General features: G+C 35.7%; 2 protein-coding genes across 2 annotated transcripts in view; both read right to left on the bottom strand.

Moving 5' to 3' along the window:
- LOC139687598 (uncharacterized) overlaps positions 1 to 741 on the bottom strand; it is a 34,435-nt gene extending 33,694 nt beyond the window's left edge. Inside the window, exons 1-2 of the mRNA XM_071584818.1 lie at positions 628 to 741; positions 433 to 542 (exon numbers count right to left, since the gene is read on the bottom strand). Coding sequence (XP_071440919.1) covers positions 433 to 441 — 9 coding nt within the window. The 5' untranslated portion in view covers positions 442 to 542; positions 628 to 741. The remainder of the gene's footprint in view (positions 1 to 432; positions 543 to 627) is intronic.
- A 3,088-nt stretch (positions 742 to 3,829) lies between these two features.
- Positions 3,830 to 15,153, bottom strand: part of smg (sterile alpha motif domain containing protein 4 smaug) — a 184,706-nt gene continuing 173,382 nt past the window's right edge. Inside the window, exons 9-11 of the mRNA XM_071584817.1 lie at positions 10,851 to 11,265; positions 6,657 to 7,161; positions 3,830 to 6,163 (exon numbers count right to left, since the gene is read on the bottom strand). Coding sequence (XP_071440918.1) covers positions 5,900 to 6,163; positions 6,657 to 7,161; positions 10,851 to 11,265 — 1,184 coding nt within the window. The 3' untranslated portion in view covers positions 3,830 to 5,899. The remainder of the gene's footprint in view (positions 6,164 to 6,656; positions 7,162 to 10,850; positions 11,266 to 15,153) is intronic.

Here is a 15,153-nt window from a genome sequence, read left to right as displayed (position 1 = left end):
AACATAAGTCTAAGATAATTACCGCCTTAGCTCAGGCATATTGATAGCACTTTTGGCACAAATACAATTTAAACTAAATAGCACACAGAGAACATTATTTGAAATTTAAGAAAAGTCATTATCAAAATCGAGGGGATTCAAAGAAATTATTTCAACTAGGCGTTCGGAGCCTAAATTTTATAAAGAATCCTTGACTGTCTCTCCCTCTTCCGAGAGGATGTAAACGAAAACATTGCTTAACAATGCTACAGCACTCTACGGCAGTGTCCAATATAAACATTCACGGACCATGAGAGAATAAATTGTTAGCGCTACAAATTCAATAAAGCACAATTCTATAAGCTCAGATAAGTACCTAATCACACTCTATTTTACCTATGAACAAGGTAGTGTTTATTTTAATTATATCGAACAAAAAAGCATCATCATTACCATAATCATTAATGAACTCGAGCTGCCTCACAGGTAACTTTCAATCCATGAAGCGTACTTCAGGACGCTCCCTGAACTACGGTCGCCACACCACTGAACAAGAACTACGCCTGTAAAACACAGTTTTTATAATCACGATTAAACACTTGTTTGCACTATCTTGGAACTGTCACAAACATACACAATATTATATACCACATCTTCTTTGATTGACGGATGGCCTAAGTTCATGGTATATTAGAGGTAAACTAAAATAAACCACGGCTAACTAAACATGACTTCCTAACCCTGAATAAGAGATCGATCGCTTGACGCTAACGCACACTTACGGTCCAAACTTGAAACGTCCAGAAAATTAATTTAAGTTTATGTTATAAGTGACCGTGAGAATTAAGCTTCATAAATTCGGTTATGTCATAAAAGTTATAACAGAAATTACGATAACAACAAATGTTATCGAAAAATACCTTGTAAGTTATAAACGGGGAGTAAATATGACCTAAAAAATAAATTTTAGCCGGCATCTGTCAAGTGGGTAAATTTAAATTAATCATAATCCAAAATTTCAGCATACATTGACGGAATCTATTATTAAGAATGAAACAGCTTTGTTAGCTTAATATCTTGGTTGTCGTACAATTGTTATTACTTAATAACGTCTGAAACTAGTGAGAGGTTTATCATTTCACTAAACGGTGGCAGCACCGCGTAGGACGCTGTAGTAGCGCACTATAAAAGTTCGGCCATTTTGGGTTTTAAAAAATCGGATATAAAGCTTAGCCAATGGCATGATTCAGAGCAGTAGCGGTAAGTTTGTATTAAGTAACGTAGGCCTGCGCTGACTTTTTCCGATTCCCATATCGGCATACCAAAGTATTTCCATTCAATGAATGATCAGTGCCACTCGCTTATCTTGATTTTTTTTGGAAATACTGAATCCTAATGAAAATCATAGACTTCAAATTATTAAATTGGATTTTCGGTGGAAAAATGAAAATAGTTTCTAGACTTGGACAATTTCTATTGACTCCACTAATTTAATTGGTAAAATTTTCATTCTGATTCTTATCATCGCAGATTATCTAATCCGAAAGTATATATATATATATATATATATATATATATATATATATATATATATATATTATATATATATATATATATATATATATATATATATATATATATATATATATATATATATATATATATATAATTTCGATGCAGCATGTGTCACAAATTAAGTAATCACACTGATGCTGGAACTCCAAATGTGTAAATTACTACAAATCTTCAAAAACAACTTTTGTCGTTTCTTAAACCAGCAAAACATGCTTACTGCGGAAAATGTTATACTTTTATCATCTTAACGTCCATAAAGACTTTTCATTTGGTCATTCCATAACAGATAATGCATGGAATGGCCCCTGAATAATCCCACAACTCACCATCTCTTCAATGTTCAAAAGTTTATTTTTGGTTGACTCTGTCTATTAATAATATTGAGCCAGTTCTAATGCATGGTTTGTGGCTGCTCTCTCCTTATCTTTCAAGTGGATATCCTTTCTACTAATTTGAATAGCATGATAACTTATGAATGCACATGGTCCCATGCCACCATGTGCTACAAAATATACCCCGCAGATATTAGAAGCATAAAAGGTGCCATGGGTGTGACTTTGAACGCATGCCTCAACTGAAGAAAGAGAACATTCTCTCACCCTACAATTGTGGCAATAGTAGAGCATATTTAATGCTGCTTACCTTGATTTAAGGAGATAAATTAGCCTTCGGGTATGAAAGAAAAAATTCATATATTTATTTGATTAAATCTTTCCTGTCTATGTCCATTCGTGGATTGATATACAATTACTTACCAATTCAAAGAGTGAATGAGATTTCCACTAAATTGTCCCTTGAGTTATTCTGGAGAGTTAGTTTTAGGGGTCAGCACATTCTGTTATCACATATAAAAACAGTGTTTCTTTAACTCTTTTTTAACTGTCATTTAATTACTATATTTCCTCGAAATATTTATTCTGAGCGCCAACATCAAAAGAATGGCAATTTAATAGTGAGTGTGTGAAAATAATATACAGTCACATAATATTAATTTTGGGATGCAGATAACCCTTGTCAGGTATTTGAACCGTGTTTAAATGAAATCGTAGACCCTACAACAATTTTTGGAAGCTATATGTATAAAAGAACATTTTATTTAATTCAGGGAAATAGCTTTTTACTTATTATGTTCCCCCGTAAAAATGCACAATATCTTATGTAAAAATGAAAGTTTTTTTATGAAGAACAACAATTTACTTTGTCAACTAAAAGTGAAGGATAATATTTCTAATAATTTTAATAATAAATTCTCAGACAGGCTTCACTGCACATGAAAGCTGTGGCATTTTATTGAAAATTAAAAATCGATTATTGTAAAAATTGGGTTACTTTAAACCAATGCCATAACTACATCTGCTTCCATCTATTTACATTGGTGGTGGTTTGCCATACTTTCATTTTATCAGCAGGTAACCTGCAATTGCTAATATGGAGAATATGGTATTCCGACCACTGAAAAAAATCATACAATTTTACCACGGATTTAATTTAAAATGGCATGACATTGAGTATCAATAGTCTAAAAAACTGTTATGTTACACTAATCATGCCACTGCCGAGGACATTTCTTCAGCATGATATGATCAGCAGCACTGATCAAGTATTCATATATGCATTTTTTTTAGCCCCTGAATCTATACCCGTGCACTGATAATAAAATGATAGGTGGCTAACAGAGGTAGCCTTTACGTCCTTTGATTGTGATGCATCACTGTACGTAGTGTGCACTGTGGTAGAGAGCGACAGTGGAAGGTCCCATGAAAAAACTATTAGGCCCCTTATTCATGGCTGCATGCCCACAACAAACATTCTCCCTCCTGAAGGATCTCAGGTTTTCCCGGCATATGGTATTCAAGAAGTTCTCTCGGGTTTCCCACTGGGTCAGGTTGCAGTACACCGACGTTTCGAAGGCTGACTCTGCCATTGTCTTCAGGGTGAATACACTTCAGGGTGTACTGCAGCCTGACCTGGTGGGAAACCCGAGAGAACTTCTTGAATTCTCCCTCCCGCATATCCTCATACTTTCTACCCCCTTTGAACCGTCCTATATGACCATTCTTCCCTCTCTGCCACTTTTAACACTTCCATTGTTTTTATAAAGAATTTCTTATATACTACCATGCAAATCCCATGAAACCTCAAGGACACTGCTACAGAACAACATAATTGTGTATCATTATTACATTTTGAAAACATATTTAATGACAAGGAATTGGGTAAGATGGGAGCTTCCAAATAATGCAATTCATAATTATATTATATAAAGTAATGAATGTTTATTAATAACTTCCAGTAACTGACAAGGACTTCATTTAACACTACTGTTTCATTAAGAAGTGGTACATTATGAAAGCAGATTTTCTGCTACAATAAAAACTTTTATTTGAATTAGGCCAAATCTTTCTGAATATGCAATTACAAAAATTCTATTATTCCATAAATACACTGCTCAATCACCCAAACTTTTACTTCAATATTCATACAACCAATTGCAAAGATGAAAGTCATTTAGACATGATTTAAAAATAAAATATGCCACTAGTTTTCTGATACAGATTTGCACTAACACAAACATACAGCAATTACCAATGAATAAAACACATAGATGTGAAAACTTCACCTTTGCAATTTGGCTCTCTTAAACAATTTCTTAAGACAGTAAAGTTCAGAAAACCAAATACAAACATTACACCCACAAATTCCAAAAAAATAACATTCTTTTCGGTACTTGAAAACCTCAGGACATTGGACAAAATATGTTCTTAAAGTTTTAGAGTCATGATATATAAGTCATGCTGTAAATTTAATCATCTTACTTTCACTGTTATTTACTGACTAGTATAAATCAAGAAAAAATCTTATTTAATGATGACTTATGTGCTCCTTAGGCTGAAAATTTTATTCATGTACTTTAATTTATTTGGTGTGCCCACATGGGTTTGCTAAGTGCAAGAGTTGATTTTTTGTCATGTCACTTATGTTTCATAACAAAGTATGCAATTGTAATAATACAGGCTTAATATAAATGGAAATCTACAAGTGAGAAAAAACTTTAACAAACTTTCTGAGTCAATTCTATAAACATTCATAGGTAAAAAAGTCTGCTAAATATAATTGAATGAGCCCCAAATTGATATTGCTCTATCAGTTAGATTTTGGTAGTAAAAAAATTAGCAGCCTTAGGCATAGAAAAGAAGGTCTCTCTCTCCTCAATGGAAAACTTTAACTTTGGATTCAACATTAAAATAAACTTCACAATGAAAATGCTTCCTTCCATTTGTACTTGATAATATAACCTGTCAAGTTACAAGATAATGGATATAATGTATCTCAATATATATATGATATTTCTTAAAACTATACATCAAGTTTTTGTTAGTAATAACACACCAAAACTTCAGTCTTTTAACATCATCACATAGAAACAATATATCACAAGATTACTAAGATTTGAAGAAATCCTGAAAGCACAATTCGGCAACATTCACAACAGACAGACAATTCATCATGTATGGACAAATTTTTGATGACACGTTTTGAAATGCATTCTCGATATTAAAACAATACAATATTAACAAATAAATCTTTCTGAAGAAAATCAACCATAAGACCATCACAATTTCGTGCGGAATGAGTCAAGACATAGTGACACCTCAAGTTTTGAAAATGATTAATTTAATTTACCCAAGTAGCCAATTTAATTAGTGAGATTTAATAGATACAAAGTTTATTACACACCTTGTAAATTTAAGAATTATGAACACAGGATCAAAAATCTTTCCTTGGCCTACTAATGTACTTAATTCCCTCATCAATAATGTCAACAAGGCATACACAGATATTTTTCAGGAGTCCCAAAGAAAGCTAACGCAAAAAAATACCTTAACAATATATGTGTAACAATAGCTAAAATATCCAAAATCAGAATTCCTAACTGCCTAGTTAGGTAAAAACTCTTGCTTGATTGACTTTGAGATGTTACTTCTTACATTCAACTTACTACACTCTAAGCTAGCAGCTAGGACCTTTCTTATAAGATATCCATCTGCCAGACAATATATTTATACATATATTGCAATCCATTATCCAGCTTAGTAACTGCAACGTGGGCTATCAGAGCAAGGGTGCAGTGATGAAATTAGGCAAAAAGCTAATGAGCAATTAAAAAAATCAATTCACCTCAATGAGATGGTAAACACAAACAAGAGTTTAAGCTTCTCAATCACTTCAGAGTACAGCATACAAGTAATATCTCCTAAAAGTGATGAAGAAAGATATAGAAGGATAAAAAAAAAGAGATTATGATATAATTTTTACAGTCTGTGATGGATTGGAAGAGATTATTTTAGATGCCTCCCACTCCGCCCAGAGCATGCTCTGTCATGCTCAGGCAAAGTGACTCAAGACGGGAGTTGAGTTCAGGGTCTGTTGGTACAAGCGAGGGGGCATCATGGCCAGCCAGCGATCCCCCCAGTGCAGCAGAAAGGGCGAAACCAACGCAACCCTCTCCGGCCACCTTGTTCCCATTTCCAGCGACGCCAGCGCAGTAGTAGTTGGGCTTAGGAGGGGCTGATTTTGTGCGGTGAAGGGTTGTGTGAGACAAAGAGGTCTGGAAACAGAAAGATATTGACACCGTGAAATTCTGTAAAATATTTTGGATTATTACTCGGTATCAATCAGACTTCAATTCAATTATTCTTATGTGGAGCCCACGACAAATAAAATGGCTTGTGAATCTATATGATCCATTGGTTTCAAAGTGCACATTTGAAGCCAAAACACAGCATCAAGCATTATACATATTTGAAATTGTGGTTCAAGAATTTTTACCACTTAAACTATAAACGGATGCTCAATTATACATGTTTACTTCCTCTAATGAATATGAGTTCTTGATTTCTGATTATTTCAGGTAAGTTCATACCCACTCATCCTGCCCACCCTGACATTGGTAGTTAAGGGGCATATACAAGGAGTAAGTAAGATGTCATTCATGCTCAATATGAACATGCACACCAAGTACTTCTCCCTCCCTGGCCGACACGTTTCAGACCGCATGATAATCCCGTGTCTCTTTAAGAGCAGTTCAAAATGGGATTTACCTCAGCCAACAGCGAGTCCTGCAAGCTGGGCCTCTTGGACAGGAAAACAGACGAGGCAGTAAGCTGTTCTTGGGTCTCCCGAGGTTGGCAAGCAGCAGCTCCCATGCCGGAAACCCCCATCTCTGAGATTGTGGCCGCACCCCCCTGTGGGTGCCCCCCTGATGCTCCCGCCAGGGGCGAGGACGATGAGGGTGAGGATGAGGATGAGTTTGAGGCAGGGGCTGACGACGAGGCCGACAGTTGCTGCTGCGACGGATTGCCAGGCGACTGCAGGTGCTGCTGCTGCGAGGGTGCAGGGGAGGAAGGGAGCGCCATGGCCGAAGCAGTTGCCTTACCCATGCCGAGCATGGAGAACGGGGCCTTGGCGGTGCCACCAGCACCATTGCCACCGCCTCGCTGAGAGAATCGGCTGTGTGAGTGGGGTCGGCAGCCAGCTCCCCCCCCTCCCGACCCACCCACCATCAATGGAAACTCAGAGTGAAAAGTGTTGAACGTATGGTTCCACCTGCAAAACAGGAAACCCAAGTGAAGTATGCTTTCTCACGTGCTTACCAAACAAGGATTCAAATTTTAAGTTTCACCACATTTTCATATTTTTCATTGCTTTTTCCATCGCTTTTTCTATTGCTAAGTTCACAAAATAAAATTTAAATCAGGATTTCAACGGGACTACACAGATGCAATGTGATTATGCCATCAGGACACAGTTGCATAACCTTCCTGATGGTGCCTTGTCAAGGGTATGCATGCTTGCATTAAAAGTGAGTGAGTCTTTAATTTTGCAGGAATGAATATAGAAAAACCATTAATAGGAGTAGCATGAATTAAACTTCAATCCATACATTCAATCAAAGTAAAATAAGCAATTACATTTCATCAAAATTAACTCATTATGAATGCTACATTATTGGGATCTAATTTACCATTATAAGAATTTTTTCCAGTTTTCCATAGTTATCAAACCAAAGGTTGGCTTGATTGGGGAGGGTACTGGAGAAGAGCAAAGAGCCAAGGGAAAATTATGATTGTGTAAATTATATCTTGCTTTCCTAAATATCACATTAAGTATTCATAAAATGCTGACTAATTCAAACAAGTAATCATTAGCTCAAATGCTATATAAGATGGACTACAGGAGATCAATAAGAGAAAAGAGATGAAAACATTTTTTATCTTAAGTAACAGGGATTATCTCTTTTCCTGTCAAAGTATGAGAAAAACAAGTGTCTTCAGAGGCTAAGGTACATCCGCTATTGAAGTCAAACATCTTGGAGGTAATTTCTCCCAATGTGAATCAAGATTTGTATACAATTCAGAGGATTATATTCCTGCACGAAAAATATGAAGTAATTTTTATATTTATCCCAGGATATGAATATCAGACTCTATTGAATGAAACCCTGACCTGCATGCGGTAACTACTACTTTACTGCCCGGAGCTTACATTGCATTTACTACATCACATTTATGTCAAATTATTTTATGCTAATGCATTTTTTAATCCTATCATTGGCTACCTTCTGAAGCTGATCTACTTTCTAAAATTAATCCTCCTCCCGACTACCTTCAGAAAACTCCAACATTCCCTAAATGCATGCATCAGGTTTATCTCTAACTTACTAATATCGAGTTACATTCCTATTTGTATTAACAAACTCTCTCGGCTAAAACTTGACATCATACTTAAACCCTTCTGCACCAAGTTCTGAAAACCAAAATGCCTCAATGCCTAACACTCAATTTTCAAAATTTTGATAGGGTACACGAAACAAACACTTGGGCAAATCAAATTCTTGTAATACTTCATCATCTAAATGCCATTTATAACAAGTCATTTACAGTCACCGCTAGCTGAGAGTAGTGGAATAAGCTTACCATAACCACAAGAAATGCACATTCACTGCCATTGTTCAAAAAGGATTTTGCACCAAACACCACTTAATCCACAACTGATTGACTCATAATTTAATAAGCATATTACATACATGTCCATATAGTGGCAAATATTCCTTTATGAGTAAATATGACTGATAGCCATTCAGTGTTTACTAATTTTATGCATGCATAAATCATGTTTATCAATTTTACATTTGTATTTAATTATGTACACTGATGTGTGCATATTATTTGATTAATTTCCAATATTGTCTTACTTTATTATATTTATAATACTTTTATTTATCTATACTAAATACATTCTTAGTTTTTGATTCAATCAATATTTATTAATCGTTTCACTTACTATTATGACTACTATACCATTCTTACCCAATATTATTTTGATATTTATATGCTTTATTAGTCTTCCTTACTATTATTATTGTAATTTTTTAATTATATTTTTTTCTTTTATTACAACGAGGTATTTTTATGCAAACAGTAAACTCTCATCCACGCTAATGGATGCTCACAATGAAGCACAGATAACCAAAAATACGTGGAAAATATGTCCTGATATAAATGGATACATACACAGAAACTCTCCTTTTTCATTCCGTGTGATTAATTTGATTTTCATGGCACTCACAAATATATATTTTTCCATTTTCATTAAAGTGGAATTACAGATTTTTAAAACACAGAACTATTATACAGTGAAAAGAAGAACATATTTTCCTTTGAAAGCTCACGTCACGTAGCCAGGGAAAAGCAACTGACTGGTAAAGGATAAATTTTACAAAAAAATTGCCGACATGGATTCAAATTAGCTGTATGTCACTGATTAAAATAATGCAGTGTAAACAGTTAATGACTAATTTGCTGCATAGTAAAACTAAGTATTTGTGCTCAATCTTAATGGATAATATGGAATCCTCGGGCCTAATGACATTAACACGTTAAATACTATTGACAACTTTTGATTTTGCGAAATTAAAAATTTTTAAGAAAAAGGCACCAAGGTGTCCAAAGTTTAGGGTCCCATCCGATGGACATTATACTCACTCAAAGTGCTCTCCACAAAGCACCTCAGGTAGGGATAGGGATACCACTGAAAAATATTAATTTTCTCCAGGATTTGAACCCGGATAACCGAGAATTTACTGTATATTTATACTGCAATGTATTCCAAATATAATGTATAATTTTTTCCTCAGTGTTCTCATGATATGTATCACCCTTTCACTGCTATTGGGTATCTGCACATTAGTCATATCTCAGAAGGCTTCGCAGGGTTTTTGCACCCCTTCCGTTGTGGGCGTTTTCCTGTGGAAGGTAACATTTTTTTCATGTTTTATATTTCCCTATAATCACAGCAAAAATTTCTATAATCTTTGTTGCAATGATTGTTGACACATTTTGACATTAAACAAGGAGGGGTTAGGGGGACAAAAGGACTGTTTAGTCTCAATCTCACCCCAACAAAGACGTTTCATTATTATTCTAACTTCTAACTGCAGAGGAATTAATCTCAAGGTTTGATTTTAGCTGATAATATGCAATTGTGAATTGAAACAGAGGCATCATTTGCTGTTTGGGGGCAAGCAAAAATAGAGCACAAAAATCAATAAGAAAGGATTATATTCATAATGTTCAAAAGAGGGATTTTAAGGTGTGACCTTGAGAATAATTGAGAAAATTGATTGAGTGACTTGGAATTGAAAAGATACATGAGGTGTTGTGGAAGAAGCATCCTATGTATTACAGATACTGAAAAAATTGAACTGAACTGATATAAAATACTTTTACAGCAGCCCCAACACATGCTTGAGAAAAAAAACCATTTGAAAGGTTTACAAAAACCTCCTATGATCAAACCTTAAATGATGATCAGAAAAAACAATGAAGCATTTCAATAATTTTCCATAACTAGCAAATGAAAGATGTTGGTGTGCACTGAATACTAATGATAAGTGATGTTGGCATTAAATGATTCCTGCTCAAGACAAAACTATTTAATATTAACAGACCAAATGCTTTGGAAATTGCTACCACAAGTTTTACAGCTGATAAGTGTCCATGCAGAAAAGTTACTAGCTTTCATTCATTATTAATAATGTGTGCTTGGTTGTAACAAAGGAAAATAAGGGTATCTGTACATGAAGTACAACTTAAATGTGTAAAATTTGAAAATCATTAAAGCCACCATTTCACTTTGCAATAATGATAGGTAGTGCCCATTTTTATTCAACTCTGTCACCTCCAGTTGGCAGGGTGTGGAGGGGGAGGGCGGGGGAATGAGGACAAAACACTTACTTGGACCGGCTGGATAAATGCCTCATTTCGCACGTCGAGGGCAAAGGCATTGCGGAGGAGGTGGGGACAGTGGAGACGACGGTTGTACAGCATGCAGTGGACGAAGGGGATGAAGACGACGAGTTGGGGCGGGGTGCTGGCCTCGGGGGGATCAGTGGGCGGCAATTCTCGGCCACCTGGAGCTTCCAGAGGGCCAGGCGCTGCTTCATCTCTGTCGAGAATGCCCCGTGCGCCATGCATCGCTCAGCCAGTGAGACGAACAGCCAGGCGCTCTCGCCAGTGGACACGGCCCCCATGTTTCCACCACGGCACCCTCCCTCCAGGACCAATGAGCCAGCCAAACTGTCCGAATTGGCCACTTCCCGATTGCGCTCAGATGAAGAACGGCCACTGGCCAGCAGTAGCTGAGTACAAACTGGGAAAAAATTAATAGTAATCAGTTAAAAATAAAGAATATACAACTGATGTCACTGTACACCCTGTGATTTATTTATTTAACGACTTTATTGGGGCAAGATTGAGACTTCATAGTCCCTTCTTCCACTTAACCCTTATACAGTACAATAAAGACAATCACAAACATCCAAGCATTAGGTGGAGGAAAATCCGCCTAGGTGGGACTCGAACTCGTAACCTTTGGATTGGCAGGCGTGGTTACCCCGCCACCACCAGGGCTGGCAGTGATAGGAAGGAAGCGTGCTATTCAATAAGTGCTTTTTCTCAGGCTATATTACATTAATGACATCCATTTCAGGTCTATTCTTGGCATTTTTCATGCATGTTTAAGCCGTTAATCGAGTACTAATTGATTGTTTACCATAATTATAATGATAAAATGATAAACATTTTTTTAATTGGTAAACATCTAGTTAAAAATTATTTAATTTTCTCTTTGTAATGACTAAATTGTACATGTATACCATGAATGAGAAATATTAAAATATTTTTGGTCAATTTGATACAAACAGAATGACTACTGAGTTGCTTTTGAATTCATGGAGTACTCACAGCTATATTATTTGTTTTCCTAATGTTCCTCTTACTTTACTCATTAAAAGGGATATTTTTCAAAATTATGAAAAATTGCAAAACTAACGAGTTGAAGGTTACACAGAACAGGAAGGAATATTTTAGGGGAAAAACTATTAAGGAAGCTACAAACGAAACAAATTAAACAAAGAATGACTAACATTAAAGAGATTAAATAAGCATAAATGTAGACATTATCAGATAAGAGGAATTGCTGGGAGCTATTTCAAACCATTTCTATATTCGATTATCAGTATTATTATCATTATGATGGTGATGGGAATTTTATGAATAATGAAAAAAATCCAGTTTTTTGGAGATGAGGTACCTTTTCAATAAAATACCTGAAAGCAAGATTTCATTTTAAAGCAACACTTTACTACACACACCTGAATTGATTATAGTGGTAGAATAAAATGTTAAAAAAAAACCCAAGTCAAATAGATAACAGTATTCCAAAAAAGCTGAATAAATATGCTGAGGATATTAATGCATAAATGCCATTATGTTCCCAGTACACCCTAATACATAATGCAAGGTTTCCCGACAGTAAATTAACCAATGCTGTCGTACAAGTTCCTAACCTTAATGTAAGGAAAAGTGAAACTGTTCAGTTTTCCCAAAAGAAAACATCTGAAAGTATTCTCATAAATACCAATGAAAGCCAGTGGAATAAGTTCCTGTATGCACTATGTGCTACCACAAGAAAATTGGGATCAAGATGGTATGGTGACTAACGTACTGGCTTCCTACCAGGAGGTTCTGGGTTCAAATCCTGGAGATAGCAGATATTTTTCAGTGGTAGCCCGATCCTATTTGAGATGCTTTGTGGAGAGCACTTAGAGTGAGTATGCCATCCGTCAGATGGGACATTAAACTGCAGACCCCTTGGCACCTTTCCCTAAGAGTAGGCTGATGCCGACTCCACGTTTCTCTCTACCCTTCCTCCTTTCCCATCCATCCCTAATGGTGCTAATGACCTCATCTGTCAGTCGCCTCAACAACATACTACTACTACACAAGAGAATTATGTTACTGAATGTTTACTTAATTGAATTTTATGCTCATCTATCATAAAGTATCTTATTTTGGGGATTCTAAAATAATTCCTTAAAACCATTCTGAATGCAGGACAATTGCGACCATTGCTGGTAAACCCTATGCTCCCCTTCTCTGTCATAATTAAAGATTTCAAACTACTTTCACTTTCCTGTGTGCATTAAATGACTTGCAAAGCCATTCCTGTAACAAGTAATTTAAGCAGCTTCCCTTTAAATAATGATTAAAATGAGTATTTCACATGGAATTCTTAATATATTGATTATAATTGTATTAGACCCATGTCCTAAAGCAAGGGGCAAATGAAATTGAGGCAAACCATATAACTACTTACCAACATGTTTTAAACAAATAGTTTGGCTCAATTTAAGGTAAAACCTTATGAACTTCTGCAGTAAAAAGTGCACTATTCAGTTATGGACTTTAGAAATGAAGTATGGATTAACTTAATTCATAGCTGCGATGTGATTGTGAATAATTGCATGCTTTTGTGATACGTAAACACATCAAACATTGACATACATTACATGATGCACAGCTACGTTTAAATCACAAATTGTGGCAAGATTCTTAGGCAATAAAATTATATCATTATTAACAAACATTTTTGGAAAATTTTCAATGAAAATGTACATAGCTCTAAGGGTTTTCACGGAAGAATTATGTATCTTTATAACACACATGTATGCCCATTATTAATGCCATACATAATGAAAACTGAAGACACCTTTGGAATACCGAGGCTTTTTATGCTCCACAACATTTCAAGACTGTGAAGAGAAAGTATTATGCAATGAGAGCACTGAATTATGAAATTATAAAACAGGGAAATTGCATATGACAACATATTTCTATGCACATATCCACCAGATTGTGCTGTGACAAAGTGATCATTTCCCTAAATTCTAACTGGATGATGTTTATTTTTCTTTAATTGGACACCGTAACCCTTCATCTTTCAAGACTTGCCATGCTTTTTCCCTCGATTTAGAGCCAGTTTTATAATATCTTGTTGAATGCAATTGTTAGTTAATGTTGACATTAACTTGACGTGGAGATTACCATGCAACAAAGGTAACTTTGTTTGTCAGGTTTCAAGCTGTACAGGGTGCGGCACTTAAATCTGGACAAGCATGCGTTTCCTTGAATGAGATTTCCTCACCAGGTTAGCAAAACCTTACCCAGACTTCTCCGAAGCATTATACTTGGCCACAATAACGTTAACAGTTGATCTGGGATACCAGAACAATCACACTATTTTGAAATATAATGCCCCGGGCAAACACTTTTGATTATTGCGGCTCTTCGATTGTACTCCGCACTTGTACGTAATATCTCGGCAATTTGGAGGTTATGACTGTTTACTAGATGCCTATAGCTTTCTAGAACGCCATTCGTGACCTCCACTGAATTTAAGAATCGTCTGGATTTAAGCATCGCACCCAATATATCCATTGTTATTGAACTTCACTAGCAGTCACAAATCAGAGTTTTAGCCTTAACCAGAGCTTTAGGTTGACCTTTGATGAGACATTAGAAACCTGGCCTGGCTATTATAATAATGTAAAAACAATGGTATCGTTTGTCATTTTTTTAGCCATCCATATGTACAAAAATGCTCATTTTAGTATGGTAGAAAAACTACTGTGCATGTGGAGAGAGGATCAAAACCAGACAATATTGCTTCTGAGTTCAGCCATCATGTGATAAAAAGCATTGCAATTGTATTAAATGTTATGGGAAAAAAATCTGCAGTCTTCAAATTTTTTCCCTTCTCTGTACACCCTGTTTGATTTAAGATATTTCAATACTGGTTTATTACCATAGTGTATATTTAGATTTAGGAAAGGGTTTCTGCTGACCAGGCCTTGTTTTGAGAAAAATGCCAGGAAGAATGTTAACTCGTAGCATTGATTGGAACAAGTATTCAGACTAAGGTTTTCAATATTCTTTCATTATTATAGTGCTCAAATGCTTTTAGTGACGTTAAGGATGAGCCAATGCTAGTTAATCACACTAAAAACCCATGTCTTTTAAAGACAAAGAATAAGGGACACCTACCAGTCTACTCCAAATCAAACCAAATGGCTTGGGTAACCTGTATGTGTGGTTTAAACTTTGCTTGGTGTCATGGGTCAGTAATTATCTTAAAAAGCAAACCTTGCCTCTTAAGGTCCTATTGCTTCTTGAAAATGTACCCAACTGAGCTACAAGA

The sequence above is a fragment of the Hetaerina americana genome, unplaced genomic scaffold (assembly GCF_022747635.1).
Source record: "Hetaerina americana unplaced genomic scaffold, ioHetAmer1.1.p SCAF_2, whole genome shotgun sequence".
NCBI classification, from domain to species: domain Eukaryota; kingdom Metazoa; phylum Arthropoda; class Insecta; order Odonata; family Calopterygidae; genus Hetaerina; species Hetaerina americana.
This window is presented reverse-complemented; position numbering and strand designations above follow the sequence as displayed.